The sequence below is a fragment of the Mya arenaria genome, chromosome 7, assembly GCF_026914265.1.
Source record: "Mya arenaria isolate MELC-2E11 chromosome 7, ASM2691426v1".
NCBI classification, from domain to species: domain Eukaryota; kingdom Metazoa; phylum Mollusca; class Bivalvia; order Myida; family Myidae; genus Mya; species Mya arenaria.
Window position 1 is genome coordinate 51,288,230 of NC_069128.1, and position 18,040 is coordinate 51,306,269.

Genomic DNA, 18,040 nt, shown 5'->3' on the forward strand with positions numbered 1-18,040 from the left:
CAGTGGACCAGAAAGTTCTCAAAAGAACATTCATTGTAGCGGTAACGAAGACGATAAGGCGGCTGTTTCCCTTCATCAATGTACTGACTCGAAATGAATTTCTTATGTACCTAATTTATTGAATGTTTTTCACCAATGGTACAACAATAATATGTCACATTTCATAAACGGCGTCATGCTTTATACTGGAGCGGACAAGTAACCCCTACATATATTCCTCCTATCAGCACTTAGGTACAAAAACGCCGTACCATATTCCTCTTTTAGACTCATCGTCAGATAGGTTATTCGTAATCACCTTTTCGTGTTACCTTAACACGCGTTGCGATAAGCCATCTTATATAAACTGAGCGCAAATCGACACAACCACCACAGTTTCCAAAGTTTGAAAGTCAAAGCTAACCACCGTAACCATGAGGATTGTTCTGTCTTGCGCTGTTGTGTTGACCTGTCTGGGTAAGTAATATTTCATTTACGTTAAACAGCATTTAAAACTTATCATTTTTGAACACATAATAATAAATGATGAAATAAAAAGGGTCTTAAGTACTAGTCAATCTTGGCTGACATCATATTAAAAACGTGTTTTATGTATTTTCAACCATCATGGATATATTAAATGTTTAAGGGATGAGAAAATTAAACGGGTATCAAGCTTTTTTATTTTTATTTTAATCTTATTTTCAAGTTTCTCCAAGGCGTTATTGAGATACCAATCAAAATAATTCATTTCAGAGCACTGTTAACGTTATCGAATGGGTCTACTAAGCGTAATGATAATTGAGTTAATCGCCTTGAAGCTTATTTACCAGGTCTATTCCGAAGCTTGCCGGAGATTGCCGAATTGTTACGATTGACATATCGAAATGTCGGTGAAATCTTAGCGAACCATGTTGTTATATATGAAATGTGTGTTGCCCGTAACGAATGCATTTTAATTGTTCTTGATAACTACATATTAATTGACATTGTTTTGATAATTTACAAAACAAAATGATTATGTTTAAAGAAAATGAGTGCAGTAAAACTTTTGAATACGTGTCTTAAAAGTATTATTGTAAACAAACTTGTCCCTATACGAAATGCAAATTCAGTAATTTAGAATAAATATACGTTGTCACATTTGAGTTATCAAAACAGAAAGCGAAATAATGATGATATTCACGTGAAATCATGACTAACAATACATAACACAATTATATTTTCAAACGACCTCAGAGTTTTCTGGGTTAGTAGTCGGCCAGATAAGGGATTTACGGGACAAAGGAAACATGAGAGCGAAGCTCGAACCTGAATATGGTTTCCTGCGCCAATTTTATCACATATCGGGTCACCTTATAACACCCGAACGTAAATATCACGTCGACAGCCTGTTTACATTGATCAATTTATGCGAAATGTTTCATTGATTTAACGGAATCGGAAAATAGACGCTTTTTTCATAAAATATAATTCAGTGACACAAAATGGAGGTATATGGGATCACCGCGTGACCAGTCCTGGACCAATGGCGTTGCGTCATTTATATTGGAGGCGTGATATAGCGGTATACGCTGATGAATATCGCGAAACGTTTTCCCAAAAATACCGTCCCTATAAATTTCTTAGAACGCCGTTTGTTCATAAGAATACGACCACCATGACCGTTTGGAATACTTACGGATTCAGCACACAATTGTGTAAAACTTTGATACGATGCCCGCAGGTTATCGTTTGACCAGTTTGAACGTATAAATGATTTGATTGTTTAATTGTAGTTATTTAATATTATTGGCAAACCAAAAAGTTAACCGGTTTTATACAATGTGTTGCCTATGTCTCGATCTTGATTGTAAATGCTCAATAGAGGTAAATACTTTTATCTTCCACTGTAATGACAAATTGTTTGTTTTATTTTATCTTACATTAAATGCTCTGCAGCCCTGGCTTATGGGGAGGATTGTCAAGGCCCGGCAGACTGTAGTCACGTGACCTGTCAGGATGGCGGCTGGACATTGGACTGTAATGCTGGACAGTGCACCTGCTCTTCCCGTAAGTCCTTCCCGTATTTAAATAGTAATTATTTTTTTTGTAATGGGCGTGAAGCCTAAAACATATTTGTCTTATTATATACAGTTTAGTATACAATGATGTGTTAGTGCACTGTATATATTTACATTGAAATAAGTTCTATGTTCAATTCATATTGATTAACCATTATATTACTTTTGCATGGATTACAATGTTGAATAACACCTGTATGACGCTACTCATGTGATAAACTATATTAAAAGGAGGCAGAATCATTGTTTCATTTTAGCTACTCATGTGATATACTATATTAAAAGGAGGTAGAATCATTGTTTCATTTTAGCTACTCATGTGATATACTATATTAAAAGGAGGCAGAATCATTGTTTCATTTTAGCTACTCATGTGATATACTATATTAATAGGAGGTAGAATCGTTGTTTCATTTTAGCTACTCATGTGATATACTATATTAAAAGGAGGTAGAATCATTTTTCATTTTAGCTACTCATATGATATACTATATTAAAAGGAGTTAGAATCATTGTTTCATTTTAGCTACTCATATGATATACTATATTAAAAGGAGGTAGAATCATTTTTCATTTTAGCTACTCATATGATATACCATATTAAAAGGAGTTAGAATCATTGTTTCATTTTAGCTACTCATATGATATACTATATTAAAAGGAGGTAGAATCATTGTTTCATTTTAGCTACTCATATGATATACTATTTTAAAAGGAGGTAGAATCATTGTTTCATTTTAGCTTCGTTAAACATGTTAAAGCTGTACCTTTTTCTATTATATTCCCTTTATCGACTGAAAATGGAAAAGACGAGCGACCTTGTTCACTCCGCTGTGCTCTTGTTTTATTTATTTCACTTGTAATGGCCTTTGATATTCTGTTCAATCGATCGCCACAACATCAAACGAAAACAGATTCATGAATGTTTAATAGTTTCAATATTCCGAATGACAATGACATTTTTCGCTCCAAAAACCTGATACGACCAACAATCTTATCAGAGCACTCGCCGAAAGGGCATTGCTCCGGGGACAGTATAATTAAAGCACACACACAGGGCTACAAACAAACATTTTACAACTTTCAATATAAAGTCATTGGTAAATGTTGGGTAATTGCCTTGACAAGACTGGTTACAGTTATCGTCTTCCAGTAGCGCACTGATTATTTCCACCACCCCCTTCTACACCATTATGCCTTAGTATTTAGAAAGGAGCTCCTACTGTATCTATATGCCTCTGCCTTTGCTCAATGATCAATATTTCAATAATGGAGCTCACAGATGCTTAGTTTTTGAATGGCCTAAGGCGATATTCAATACTGCTCTTAATTTGTAATTTAAGCAGTGGACTATCATGTATGTATTTAGAGCGTGTATTGATGTACACAATATTAAATATGATTTGAGATTTAATCAGTAATTGAGTTTTGCCATCTAAATAGAGACATACCTGAATGGGTAAAGTGTTTGTTTTTATCTAAAAGTATTGCCACGAACATTTCATATTTTTGTTACTCATACAGGTAATGTCCGAGATTTTCATACATAACGTTATTTAAGAGCAATATATAGTATGTATCGGTGCTTAATTAAATCAATCTATTCCAGAAAGTCACACTTGTACCACGCTAGCAGACTGCGCTCACGTCCCGGATCACGGCTGTCATCGCGAATTGCATTGTGTGGACGGCAGATGCTCGTGCCGCTTTGATGGACCCGGCGGTCCCGGTGGTCCCGGAGGTCCCATAGGACGATAGATGACGGTGTCCTTGTACTTGAAAAAAATGATGATTTTAATAAAATTGAATTCGAAGTTTTTGAACTTATTGGATTTTCTGCTAACAGTTTGTGTATACCACGAGACAAATTGCGTCATAAATGCTACGTCGGAAGTACCATTTTGCTTCGAGTAAAGACTTTAAACAAAGATAATTTCACTATTTCTTCACCATTTTCAATGAAACATAGCGCAGTCTACGCCGCTTAAATAAACTTTTAGAAAGGGAGGGAATGCTATGACAAACCAAAATATTACCTGACATGAGTTGATTAATAATTTTAATCGAAGGCCATTGTATGCGGTTGAGTAGGAACCAGTCATACTAGGTGCATATGTCATATGCATGTGTTCAATGGCCGAATGGCAGGTAAACCGAAATGATGTTCAGTTTGTTGTTTTTATCGATTAAATCGTATGACAAGCAGAAATGATCAACGATCGGTGTCCGACATCAAAATAATGTTATGATTTTAGGGTTAAGGTTTGGGTTAGGGCTAGCATTAGTCACATATCTTTGACAACCATGCATCGTTACATGATCGTTAAAGATACGTGACAAGGTAACATGTCCCTCTACCTTTCATTGTATTAATAGCTCGTCTATTTTTGGCAGCTTTAGCGGCCATGATGAAGAATTGCAAACACCGTACTTTTAGACATAGCTTGAAAAGCCGTTTAAAAAAACATGGTACTTGCTATAGTGCATGTTTTCTGTGACAACACACACGTGTGAAGGAAGTCCTAAAAATCAAGAATGAAAAAACGTAGCCTTGATTCTGTTATTGGATGTATGTGGTTTAACTGGGTATCATTCATTGTACATTGTGATTTGCAATAATAAGGCGGAGTCATAACGGTGGTCACATGAACAGTACAGCTGCCTGTATATAGGACAATATCGCATAGATATCTCGTGAGGCCGCGACAACTAAAAGTACAACGATATGTAGGGCCATTATGGTTGCCGCCTCAATGGCACAGCTGCCTGTATATGGGTTATTTTATGACATAGATATCTCGTGAGATCGCGACAAATAATAGTACAACGATATGTGATGGCGAATGTTAGTGTACAAATGTAGAAGGAAATGACGCGAGTGTCCTTAAACGACATTGAACTTTATCTAGACATTCAGAACACTCGTGTTACCTTCTGCTGAATTTCGCTTATAAGGCTCTTTATAGAAATCCCATTGCGACCATCTGGGTCTGAATTTAGTTCATATATTTATCTACCAGCTACTTTTTCCTACTAGTATACGTGTTCATGTTAAAAGAATGATCACAATGGAATTTTCGTCGTGTTTTAACATAAAAGATAATCAATTCTTATATAAACAATAACCAGATATATTGATATGTTGTCTCTTCAGAATATTTATCACTTACGTTATATCTGTGTGTTTTGCTCCTTTTGAAACGGTTATCTGTTCTATAGAATGTCTCCTAACTGTGTGATAACAGCGGTAAGGTATATAACTTGACCACTAAAGTAATTCAAATACTTTAATTATTGTATTGTCCCTTACTTGCGAGCCGTTTAATCAAGTATTTACAACAAATTAAAGAGCTGGAAACGTTGATGTCGGCGGAAATGAACATTACGTTGTTAACCATTTCAACAGTTAAATACATATCATAAGTTTCAGTACCGTGTTGATATATTTATAAATTTTATATGGAAAACTACAGAAACAACCTCAGTAGCCAAAAGTTTAAACATAAACATGCCGTTTAATGGCACAGGGTAAACGCCAAAGACATAGAACACAAAACAAACAATCACAAAAAAAGAGACATGGAAGAACAGCACAAAAGCCCACACACAACACAGTATATACATATACTATATAACAAACTAGGAGTGTTTATCAAGCATTGTAAGGTACTACCTTGGAACGGTCAGTAAAATATATTTTACTGGGAGTTTAAACCAGTTTGTGTGCACAACCACACTCTTATCCAAACAATCCTTATAAAAGTATGCATTACACATCCTTAAAGGGGCTCAATAAAGGTTTACACTTAAGATGCAATAAATATATTGAATAATTATATTTAATTCGTTTGACTTTAATGATCGAAACAAAACGAGACATTTGATTTGTGTGTAAATAAAGAAAATGCGATAATTTGGCGATTTTTAGTTGGTAAATGTTTGCTCTGTGTTTATCAATAAAGTCAAATGAGTAAAACATGCATAACATTTATAAGGCTAATAGCGGTACTTAGTTAATCGCTTTAAGAAAAATACAAATCAGTTTTATTGTGATTTATCTTATTTGACGGGTTTGAAGGCATTGATGCCAAAATCAGCTGATTCTGAATGAAAATATGTCAAAACGATCAATCTATGAGAGCACAGGTTTAAAGAGTCTCATGATAAGTGAACAAAAAAATTCAAAGCATATCAGTTGTTCTGTGTACTTTTCCTGTCTTCAAAATTCACAGCATGTTGCACTTTCAAATACGCGACGCTGACGTGGGGAAATGATATTGGTCACTTTTTTCACCCACATTGTTTTACATGGTTTATATAACTATTATCAAGTGTCTTGCTGTTTGCTTGAGAAACATAACAAACAGCCACCTGATCAATTGAACATATCCAAAAAATATTCATAAACCATGTTATGTTTAAAAGTCTGAAAGAATGAACCACTTGATCTATTGACTGCCTCTAAACAATATTAATAAAAAATATCATGTTAAACAATTTAAGTGTTGTTTGCTCAAGATATATAACCAATTTTTGATGAAACAGCCATCTGGTCTATTGAATTTCCCTCAACAACATTTATCATCAATATTGATTAACACATTTTAGTATTTATTTCTCAAGAAATTTTACAAAGTCTTAAAGAAACCGTCACCTGGTCTACTTATTTTAACTCGACAACAATTATCAATGTTATAAATATTATAGTGTTTTTTGTTTTTGTTTTATTCAACATATATAACCAGGTTTTGATGAAACAGCCAAATGAATTATTGAATTTCCCCCACCAACATTCAGCAACAATATTATTCTCACCAATTTTAGTGTTGTTTTCTCAATTTATATAACCTTCTATTGATGAAACAGTCCCATGATATATGTAATGTTTCTCAACCATGGGTCAAAAAACGTCAGTTGTTTCCCTAGAATTATTGTTCACATGTGTTGAACAGTAAACCAACGCGTTTGTCTTTCATTTGGAAGCCATTCCATACAGTCAAGCGATCATGATGCGAAATATATTTCCCCTCCACACTTATCATCAGATATACGTATTTAACTTTCCGTGAGAAATTACCACGCGTAGCGATAAGAACTCGTATATAAACGAGCGCAGATTGATCAAACTACCACAGTTTTCATACTTTGAAAATCAAAGCTAACCACGGTTACCATGAATATTGTTCTGTCTTGCGCTGTTGTGTTGGCCTGTTTTGGTAAGACATCTGTAGTTGATTTAAAATATCAATAACATGTCATTTTTACGATTGTGTCTTTCAATATAATGCCTTTTTCATTCTTCTTCTTCTTGGCTATGTAACGTTTTCATGTATTTAAATAGCATGATGATTCATCGAGACTTGAAATGAATTGCATACCAGATGGGTGTTTCGGTTGAACATGACCGTGCTTAAAAATCAGTCTAGCAGGCCAATGCCATTTGTGAGACGCATTTCAACAGAGTGCGGAAAAATGTACAATCAATATGATCATACATAACTAATCATTTACTACGGGGAACTACTTTCCGTAAACATTAAGTCAAAAAGACTTTACATCCTGACCTTTGTAAGAACGTCATATGTTGTACTAATTGCTAATATTTTCAACGCCAATTTTCAAAAAACGGTTATTTTCAAGTAATAAGAGTGAGATGTTTGCACTTAAACTGGTTTAAACTCCCAGTAAATTTACATTTTACTGGCCTTTCAATGCGGTACGTAACAATCCTTGATAAACATACCTAATATATATATATATATATATATATATATATATATATATATATATATATATATATATATATATATATATATATATATATATATATATATATATATATAGTATGTATGCACTGTGCTGCTTGTGGAGTCTTTGGCTTTTACCCAGTGCCATTAAATCGGGTTTATGTTTAAACTTTTTGCTACTGAGCTTATTTCTGTAGCTTTTTGCATAATATTCAAGAGATGAATCAACTATGTGTTCCGGTCCGGATCGAAAAATCTGAGCCTTGGGAGCCTCAAGTGTTCTGTTATCTTAATTTATAGTAAAAACTCTTACATGAGCTTAGTAGCTTGTCTGTAACTGCTGTAACTGTTCTTGTTTTTAAATTTTATCTTTCATTATAATATATGTTTGCAGCCCTGGCGTATGCGGAGGTGTGTCAATCAACGGCGGAATGTAGTCACGTGACTTGCCAGGACAACGACTGGACATTGGCCTGTAATGGCGGACAGTGCACCTGCTCTCACCGTAAGGCCTTACAGATCGAAAATCATTCAGGAAATAGTACATACCACTGAGGGCCTTCTTGCATTATAATGACCGACCTGCCAGCGGGCTAGAAGCCGAAGGCATTCAATTGTAACAAGCTGACTTGGAGGTCGACTTTATGTCAGGAGCTCTAAAGTTGTCTGTACTAGTTCTTATATTATACTTGTACGTCATCAACGTTGTTCAAGACCATGTTGAGATTTTTTCATTTAAACATTCTGTTGAATTGTTAAGTAAATACCGTTATAGTGCAGCATTAGCTAATGCACAGGATAAACCAATGTTATATAAAGTAAAGCCAAGTTCTTCTAACACATAATCAAATGTAGAACAATATATGTATCAAACTAAATGATGTTATGGTTAACTTTAAATATGAATAACACCGATAACGTCCAAACTGCCCAAGAGCCATCCATATTTTTAATTATGTTTTATTTAGTTATCTAAAAGCTTCTTAGCAAAAATGTCTAATTGTTCGGTCGGTTTGTAAATTAGTTCCTTATTTAAACTGAACGTAAATTATAGCAAAAATACTTCTTTTTTATTTAATCGGTACAAAAGTTAGGGCTTTTCTGCACACAGAAAAAAAAGTGACATTTCACATTTTTATATTTCTTAATTGGATACCTTAACATTTAGTCACTTAATTTTATTCCAGCGACCGCCGGTTGTCAAGACGCTGCGGACTGCCAGCACGTTCCTGACCATGGTTGCCATCGCGACTTGCACTGCGTTGACGGCAGATGCGCCTGCGGCTTTGGTGGCCCTGGGGGCCCAGGAGGCCGATAAATAACGCTGATCTGTACACATGAAATATATTTTGATTGCAATAAAATTTTAAAAAAACAACAACATATTATGTATTTTTTTACTTCAGGTAAATAGTACTAAATTGTTCGTTTTCATACACCTTCAATCAATTCGAAATAAGTATTTCAGGGATAAAACGACGATGTCAAAAATAGTTGGTTCATAGTATCTATGTGTCTATATAATTTTATCTGTTGATATATCCTAGCATGGTTTAAATCATTGTATAACCAATGATATAATGAAAACTACAGGGACAATACTAGTAGTTGGAAATTGAAAATGCACAGGGCAACGAAACGACAATGAACTATAGACACAAATGTTCACATACAAAAATAAAACAAACACGACAGGCAGCCCACAATTGATCGATACATGCTTGGTTACGCCATTCAACCGTCCTAAAAACAAGACTTCGCTGAAACACGAGTCTACTGGTTGCTTTAACCAGTTTGTGTGTCCATAACCTCACACTTATTCAAACATTCATCAATTATTACACAATTGCCTCATCAGTAGTTAATCAACTTGAAAAATTGGCTGCCCAAAGGTAGAAGCTGAGTTCAGGGATTTTTAAAACAATGTATATTTTATTCTTTACATAGTTCAAAGGTTTACTATTTCTAACTTTTGCACAAAAAGGGACATTCTCAAACAACAAATAAAAAAGGGGGTCATACAAGCGCTTGCCTTTATCAGCATGAGTGCACAAAGCTCTCTTGGGCGCTTAACGATAAAACCAACTTTAGATCCAAATTCATCGTGTCATAATTAACAAGAAAAGGATCCACCGATTAGCATAACACAAAGCTTTACGCCCTTTACCGCGTCGTATTCATTTAATGTATCTGCAAATCCCCGTTTAAAATGCAATTGTAGATTTTCGCAAAATTGACCTTTTAAAAAATTTGGAAAACGTAACGAATTCAAGAAGAGCATTCGATTATAAATGTGCTGTCGAAATTACTCCTCCTACGTGTTCAAAATATTTGGCGACTATATAAGAGCACTAAACAAAAAAATAGACCCCGACTGATCTGACAAAATTGGCCTTACATTATAGAATATAATCTATATAAATTTTATGGGTTTAAAAAAATACATATTTCTCGACTATATAAGCGCCAAAATATATAAGGCTGTTTTACTTTTAGCAGAGCATTTTGATGTGCTTATCAAAATGACCCTTCTTTTATGTGTTAAAGTACACATACATGGATAAAGAAAAACAATCGGCGACTTTTAATCATTATTTTAGTGTGCCGTAGATTTACCAGATTTGGAATTAACCTGGGTTCTTAAAATGTACCAAATGAACAAGTAAGCACTTTCCTAAATGTGTCGATTTATTTCCAAAACTGGATATATGCACTCGGAAAACAATCACAACACCTTTTTATTGACCAAAACCAGATATTATCTGACGACATTTGCACAAACGATAACGGTATAAAATCGTAGATTTGAAGAAAATGGTGCATTGAGTGAGCCGGAAAGCCTAACACAATCGTGCATTGATTTCACAAGATATCTTAAAACAGACATGGTTTTCATCGAAATCAAGCGTAGCATACAATTAATACTATTCGGTGCACAAGGTCCTTCTTAAAACAATGATAAGAATGTTAACATTCACCGAATCGAGGACATGTTTCACCCCAAACAATGAACCAGGAAACACGGATGAGCCTTACATTCCTGCCCTTGTAATAATTGATTCGTTTTTACTTGGTTAAAAGATAGATGCATCTTTCTAAGTCACAATTTATTTGTTAAGCATCAAGCATGGGGTGATCAACAATGAAGTTTATGGTAGAATCACCTAAAAAAGACGTAGGGGTGATTTTATTTACTGTACGAGCGATTTCATTAATATCGACAAGTAAAAATACGGGCCAATGATTTGAACTTTGAGGGACTCCAGCAGGTATTGAAATTGTATACATAAAACAAAAAAAGACAACGCACTCCTTTATGCAGTGAGATACGTTCAGTAAGCCGTAATAATAAAGGACCGAAAATGCCATTTCATTTGTTGTTTCCCTTCAAGCATAATTATTACCGAGTCCGATCCGGTTGCTTTGCCGGATTTAAGATCGTTTATTGAGTCAATTATATCTCGACATGAAAGTCCTGCGGTATTTAAATATCAAAATCGATATAACTAGAATGATGTTCATTTTGCGTTACCTTGGCAGTTCTAATTACATGGTTGACTTGGTTGAGTATCAGCCTTTAAGCAAGTCACCTGGAAGGTTATTCAAGTTCCGTTACTTTGGCAGTTCTAATTACATGGTTGACATGATAGCGTATCATATGTTTTGATGTTGACGTTTTGATCTTTAGTTCGCTCTTTGTCAATGAAGGAGTGATTGGGCTCATGAGTGCACATCTCGACAACCATCATTATTGTTTTAAAGATATCTTGAGACATTTCACAGTACTAGCAAATCCAAAAGACGGAGTTATATCATAAATTACATATGCCAACAAAAAATAAATATGATACGTCAAACCGGTTTAGTACCACTCAATAGAATACATGATGCAAGTAATCAATAAATAGATAATGAAATATTTTGAAAAGAAACAGCCACAAAAATGACTTTTAGAATTCAAAATCTAAGCTGTCATTATGACCTGCATTACACCAAAGGATAGCGCTTTTGCTACAAAGGAGATCAAAAGGGGTTTAAAAGGGATGTATACAATATGTGACATTAAGCATACATACAAAGATCTTGAATTAAATATACAATACATAAATATAATCATATTTCCTGCTTAAATAATAATCATTTGCATAAATTTCTTGAGACCAAGACAATTATAAGTACATCGAAATGTGTGTAATCTTACTATAAAGGACCGAGACGAAAGGAGTGTACATGTGACATGTGAACATCCTAATGTCACTCATTTTGAACTATGCTATGTTGAAAGATTTCACATGCGGCCCTTATGTCTGGGTCATTATGTAGATGATAAGGGCGTGTCAATTATTTTTAATATATTCTTTTAACGCAATAGTATATTTAGCAGCATAAAATGCGTCCAACTGATGTGGCCCTCCAAGTGGCTGAATCATATTTAATTTAATTAGAATAAATGGTTTATTCTCACAAACATTTTAGTGTACTGCCATGAGGTCCGGCAATCAGTATAACTTTACATTTATATACATATGACAACTATATATTTATTTAGCCATTTTTATTAACGTGACTCGCTCATGTTTTTGGACCAAAATTAGTTTTCCCGGTAATGCATCTGAAAACATTTATTTTATCATTATATATCTCTACGATATCGAAATTGCAAAACAAATGTACAGTTATAGCATAAAGAAGTATGTTGGTTTTAGTGGGGCTCGAACCCACGGTTCATACTGGAGCGGACAAGAAACCCACACATATGTTCCTCATATCAGCACTTGCACTTACCAACATGACGTTCCATATTCCTCTTTTAGACTCATCGTCATATAGGTTATTCGTAATCACCTTTTCGTGAAACCTTAACACGCGTTGCGATAAACCATCTTATATAAACTGAGCGCAAATCGACACAACCACCACAGTTTCCAAACTTTGTAAGTTGAAGCAAGCTAACCACCGTAACCATGAGGATTGTTCTATCTTGCGCTGTTGTGTTGGCCTGTCTGGGTAAGTAGTATTTCGTTTACGGTATAAACACTTAAAACTAATCATTTTTGAATACATAAAGCCTATTTCAAAGAGCCATGCAGCGCTTGAAATGTTATCGCCGATATGAAACAGAAGAGATACGCATCGATCAATCGGAACAACTTGGTCAATTTTCAACAGTTAACAAATGTCTTGATTAATCTTGGCTGAGATCATTTTTAAAACGAGTTTTATGTATTTTCAGCAATCATGGGATATATTAAATGTTTTAGGGATGAGAAAATTTAAAAGGTATCAAGCTGTTTTTATTTTAATTTTAATCTTATTTTCAAGTTATTGAGATACAAATACTTAGCGAACCATTCGTTTGTTATATATGAAAGGTGTGTTGCTCGTAACGAATTAATAAAAATGGTTATGTTTAAAGAAAATGAGTGCAGTAAAGCTTTTGAATAACATAAGCGTTTTAAAGTATCAGTTTAGACAAACGTGTCTCTATACGAAGATGCAAATTCAATCATGACGAATAAATGATTTTTTATTTAAAAAAAATGTTATCAAATTGCAAAGTAATTTAAACGGAAAGCGAAATAATGATGATGTTTATGTGAAAATCTTTAATAACATTAAATAACAAAGTTTTATGTTCAAACGATATCACAATCTACCGGTTTAAAAATTGACGCGGTATGGGATATACGGGTCAAAAATAAAATAAGAGCTAAGATTGAACTTGAATATGGTTTCGTGCGCCCCGTATATCCAATATCGGGTCGCTATATAACACCCAAACGTAAATATCACGTCGAAAGCATGTTTACAATGATCAATTTTTGCGAAATGTTTCATTTCTCTAACGGAATCGAAAAATATACGCCATTTGGATAAGATATAATTCAGTGACCCAAAATGGAGTTATATGGGGTCACCGCATGACCAGTCCTTGACCAATAGCGTTGCGTCTTTTATGTTGGGGGTGTGATATAGCGGTATACGCTGATAAATATCGCAAAACGTTTTCCCAAAAATACCGTCCCTATAAATTTCTTAGAACGCCGTTTGTTCATAAAAATACGATCAACATGACTGTTTGGAATACTTACGGATTCAGCACACAATTGTGTAAAACTTTGAAACGTTGCCCGCAGGTTATCGTTTTACCAGTTTGAACATATAAATGATTTGATTGTTTAATTGTAGTTATTTAATAAATATTGACCAATTATTAAACATTTTGGCGAACCAAAAAGTTAACCGGTTTTATACAATGTGGTGCATATGTCTCGATCTTGATTGTAAATGCTCAATAGAGGTAAATACTTTTATCTTCCACTGTAATGACAAGTTGTTTGTTTTATTTGATCTTACATTAAATGCTCTGCAGCCCTGGCTTATGGGGAGGATTGTCAAGGCCCGGCAGACTGTAGTCACGTGACCTGTCACAATGGCGGCTGGACATTGGACTGTAATGCTGGACAGTGCACCTGCTCTTCCCGTAAGACCTTACCGTATTTAAATAGTAATTATTTTTTTCGTAATGGGTGTAAAGCCTAAAAATATTTGTCTTATTATATAAAATTATATATATATATATATTAGTATACAAAGATGTGTTAGTACACTGTTTATATTTACATTGAGATAAGTTCTATGTGAAATTCATATTCATTAACCATAATATTACTTCTGCATGGATTATGGTGAATAACACCTGTATAACGCTACTAAAAATATATTATATTAAAAGGTGGTACCATTTTTATCGTTTTGGTCTCAGCTATTTTTGGCATCAATACCTTCCATTTAGCCAAAACAGATAACTCAGAATAGATCAGATCTCAATTGTTTGGTAAACTACTGAAACTTTTATTTTTCTAACAGCGTTAGTAACGCTTTTAGCCATAAAACATCGTTTTTTGGAACGTAAATATAAAAAGTGCGGTCTGCTCTTTTGTCAGCATTCTTATAACACTGGTATCCAGAGCTTTACGCAAAGACAGGGTCAATCCAAGACAATTTTATTTTTTAAAGTTGTCACTGTTGTCGGCGGCATCAGCGCCGATGGCGTAGTTGTGCAAAGTATTTAGCCACGGCTGTTATTCTAAATCGTATATGATATTTAAATAAAATTTGGTATACATTTTGCGAGGGGTAATAAGCAAGGCCCAAAATTATGACTGTTCATTTATATCGCCTGTTTCGACTGAAAATGGAAAAGACGAGCGACCTTGTTCACTCCGCTGCGCTCTTGTTTTATTTATTGAACTTGTAATGGCCCTTGATATTTTGTTCAATCGACCGCCACAATATAAAACGAAAACAGAATCATGGATGTTTAATAGTTTCAATATTCCGAATGACAATTTTATTTTTCGCTCCAATAACTCTTACAGTGTATGGTTTTCATAATCAACGCTATTTTTGAGTAGTAATATATATTATGTTTCGGTACTTAATTAAATCAATCTATTCCAGAAAGTCACGCTTGTACCACGCTAGCAGACTGCGCTCACGTCCCTGACCACGGCTGTCATCGCGAATTGCATTGCGTGGACGGCAGATGCTCGTGCCGCTTTGATGGACCCGGCGGTCCCGGTGTTCCCGGAGGACGATAGATGACGGTGTTCTTGTAATGGAAAAATTGATGATTTTAATAAAATTGAAGTTTTTGAACTTATTGGATTTTCTACTATCAGTGTGTGTATACACCACGTGACTAATTGCGTCATAAATACTATGTTCGAGTGCAGGCTTTAAAAAGATAACTGCACTTTTTCTTCATTATTTTAAATTAAACATAACGAAGTCTGCGCCACTTACGGAGCCCCGCCTTCGGTCTTTTACCAGAGTTTGAGTGAGAATTAAGTTTCTTAAAACACTTCGACAATCCTTTTCACAAAACGGACTGAGCACTCTCAAAACATTATTGAAAACAGGTTTGTCGAAGTGATTAAACTTCATAGCTAGGTTGGAGATGACCTTGCTGTGAACACTATTTTGAGGTCAGCGACTCAAAAGTCTTGGTCTTGGAGATCTTTAGATGAAATTCGGTTTACCTTCAACATTTAAAGAAAGCTTGGGCCAGAAACCTCAAACTTGGTAGTAAGATTGTCATATTCAACCAATGTTTTTAACATAAATGTAATAAACTTCTTAAAGTACGAACGGTGTTTCTCAGAGACTTTTATAATAAACGTATAAAAGTAAAAACGTAGTTCATAGGACATATCATTTCAAATTCAACCAAATTGACTGTTTCTTATATAAATATAATCAACCTATTAAAGTACAAACTGTGTTTCTAAGATATGTAAAGTCATATTCAACCAAATTGACTGATTTTTACATAAATATAATCAACTTATTAAAGTTCAAACGGTGTTCATAAGACATATCAGGTTATATTCAACCAAATCGAATGCCTATTACATAAATATAATCAACGTAATAAAGTACAAGCTGTGTTTCTCAGACATATCAGGTCATAAGCAACCAATGGGTCTTACATAAATGAAATTAACGTTTATAAGTACAAACGGTGTTCCAAAGGCAGTGTACATCCATTAAATGCTTTTTTTGCTCTGGGCGGTTTTTAAACTATGATCATTTATCTTTTTACTTAAAAATGTTAGACGGCCAAACAAAAGATACTTAAATTTATAATTCGTCAAGTTCATGACGTCTGCTCATTATAGTTGGTAAAATGATTTGAATCATGGTATTGGTTAAAAGAAACTGCATAAACAAATAACACTCTTTTCATTGACGGAGTTCAGTGTCCACGTATATTTGGAATATAAACTAGAGAAACTAAATTTATGGAGGGCCTTAAATTGGTTTCTTAACGTTCCCACATGGATAGAGATAATCTGTTCAGATCTCTTTAGGCCTGAGAGTTAATGGGGACAGACAAAAGTACTTTTAATAGACTGAAATGGATTGCGGATACTTTTTAATCATTTAAAGTACTTTTTAATTTGATGGTAACAATCTATGGTGGCTGAATTCTGCCATTTCGTATTTGCGACGCAAAGATACGCAAACGGTGTAGCGAAAATAAAAAGTCCACCTCTACACTACATGATCCACTAGCGGTGTGATACATTTTGATGTACAGTATTGCAATTGCAATTTGTTCAAGACACGTTCAAAACTATTTATTACAAAAGGCATAATAACTTTTATACTAACCATAGTGAGTGTGGATTTTTCATTAAATCACAAACATGTATACCTTGATCATCGCACACATGATTGGGGAATGCATAACGTGATCGTCGATTCTTATAATAACGATGCGGACAAAAACAGAGTTTCTGTTTTCTCACAACGTAACGGACAACGATACGTGTATAAAAAAATCTATATGGAAAGGAAATCCACTAATTATGCAATATGAGTAAACATTAATGTATAAACGATCTTTCATACGTTCCAATAATAGCATATTACGTTTTTAACCGGTTGGAAACTATAACATTCATATGTCGATTAAGGATTTGAGGTACATGAAAGGGGTGTCCTCCCTTAAGTATAATTTTCAGGATAAATTTATTCTGAATGAGGTTTTCTGTGATGATATATGTAATTTTCTACTGCGTTAACATGAACAATTGTGGGTAATTTTAGGGGGGGATGCGCATGCGCCTGTGACTATCCGTCAAGTTAAAATATTTTTGGTTCAGGGAACTGTATCTGCATTCTGGAAACCTCGCATGTGAGTGTCCGTTTGGGTTTTATGACATTAGGTTTATTTGCATTAAAACTGTGTTCTTTGTGGGACATTTGTCAATCTCCCTCGGCACACGCACAGTAAACTCTGTCTATATATGGTCTGTCTAGATATGGAAGAAAACTTTGATAAATCTTACATAAGAAAATAGTTCTGGATCTGAGCATGTTCAGTCACGGATTTCATTTCCTGTCCATTATTTATCATGAAGAAGAACCATTAGATGATTTGCATCACGATGACCTACTGTATATTTTAAATTTTGATTTTTTTCATGACCAGGTTTATGTGTCAGTAGCATAAAAAGAATGTTTTCACTAAGACATACTGATGACAAGCTAACATTTGATTTGTTATATAAAAGATATATAGTTGTAGGTTAAAAATATCAAAAAGGATTTCATATTTTATACATTGTTTTCAGTCAGATTGCCTCTTGTTTTTATATGACCTACTTAATGTGTGAAAGGAGATCAACACTGATAGATATTATGTGCTATTTATTTAATAATTTGATAGTTCTTCAAACA

General features: G+C 34.3%; 2 protein-coding genes across 2 annotated transcripts; both read left to right on the top strand.

The window, feature by feature from the left end:
* The first annotated feature begins 358 nt into the window (after window positions 1–358).
* Window positions 359–3,856, top strand: LOC128240193 (serine protease inhibitor Cvsi-2-like). Its single transcript, XM_052956711.1, has 3 exons — window positions 359–456; window positions 1,921–2,031; window positions 3,652–3,856. The coding sequence occupies exons 1-3, from the start codon at window positions 414–416 to the stop codon at window positions 3,798–3,800; spliced, it is 303 nt and encodes a 100-aa protein (XP_052812671.1). The 5' UTR covers window positions 359–413; the 3' UTR covers window positions 3,801–3,856.
* Window positions 3,857–12,688: 8,832 nt separating this feature from the next.
* LOC128240116 (serine protease inhibitor Cvsi-2-like) lies at window positions 12,689–15,447 on the top strand. The gene is made up of 3 exons (XM_052956626.1): window positions 12,689–12,796; window positions 14,163–14,273; window positions 15,254–15,447. The coding sequence occupies exons 1-3, from the start codon at window positions 12,754–12,756 to the stop codon at window positions 15,391–15,393; spliced, it is 294 nt and encodes a 97-aa protein (XP_052812586.1). The 5' UTR covers window positions 12,689–12,753; the 3' UTR covers window positions 15,394–15,447.
* The last annotated feature ends 2,593 nt before the right edge of the window (window positions 15,448–18,040 follow it).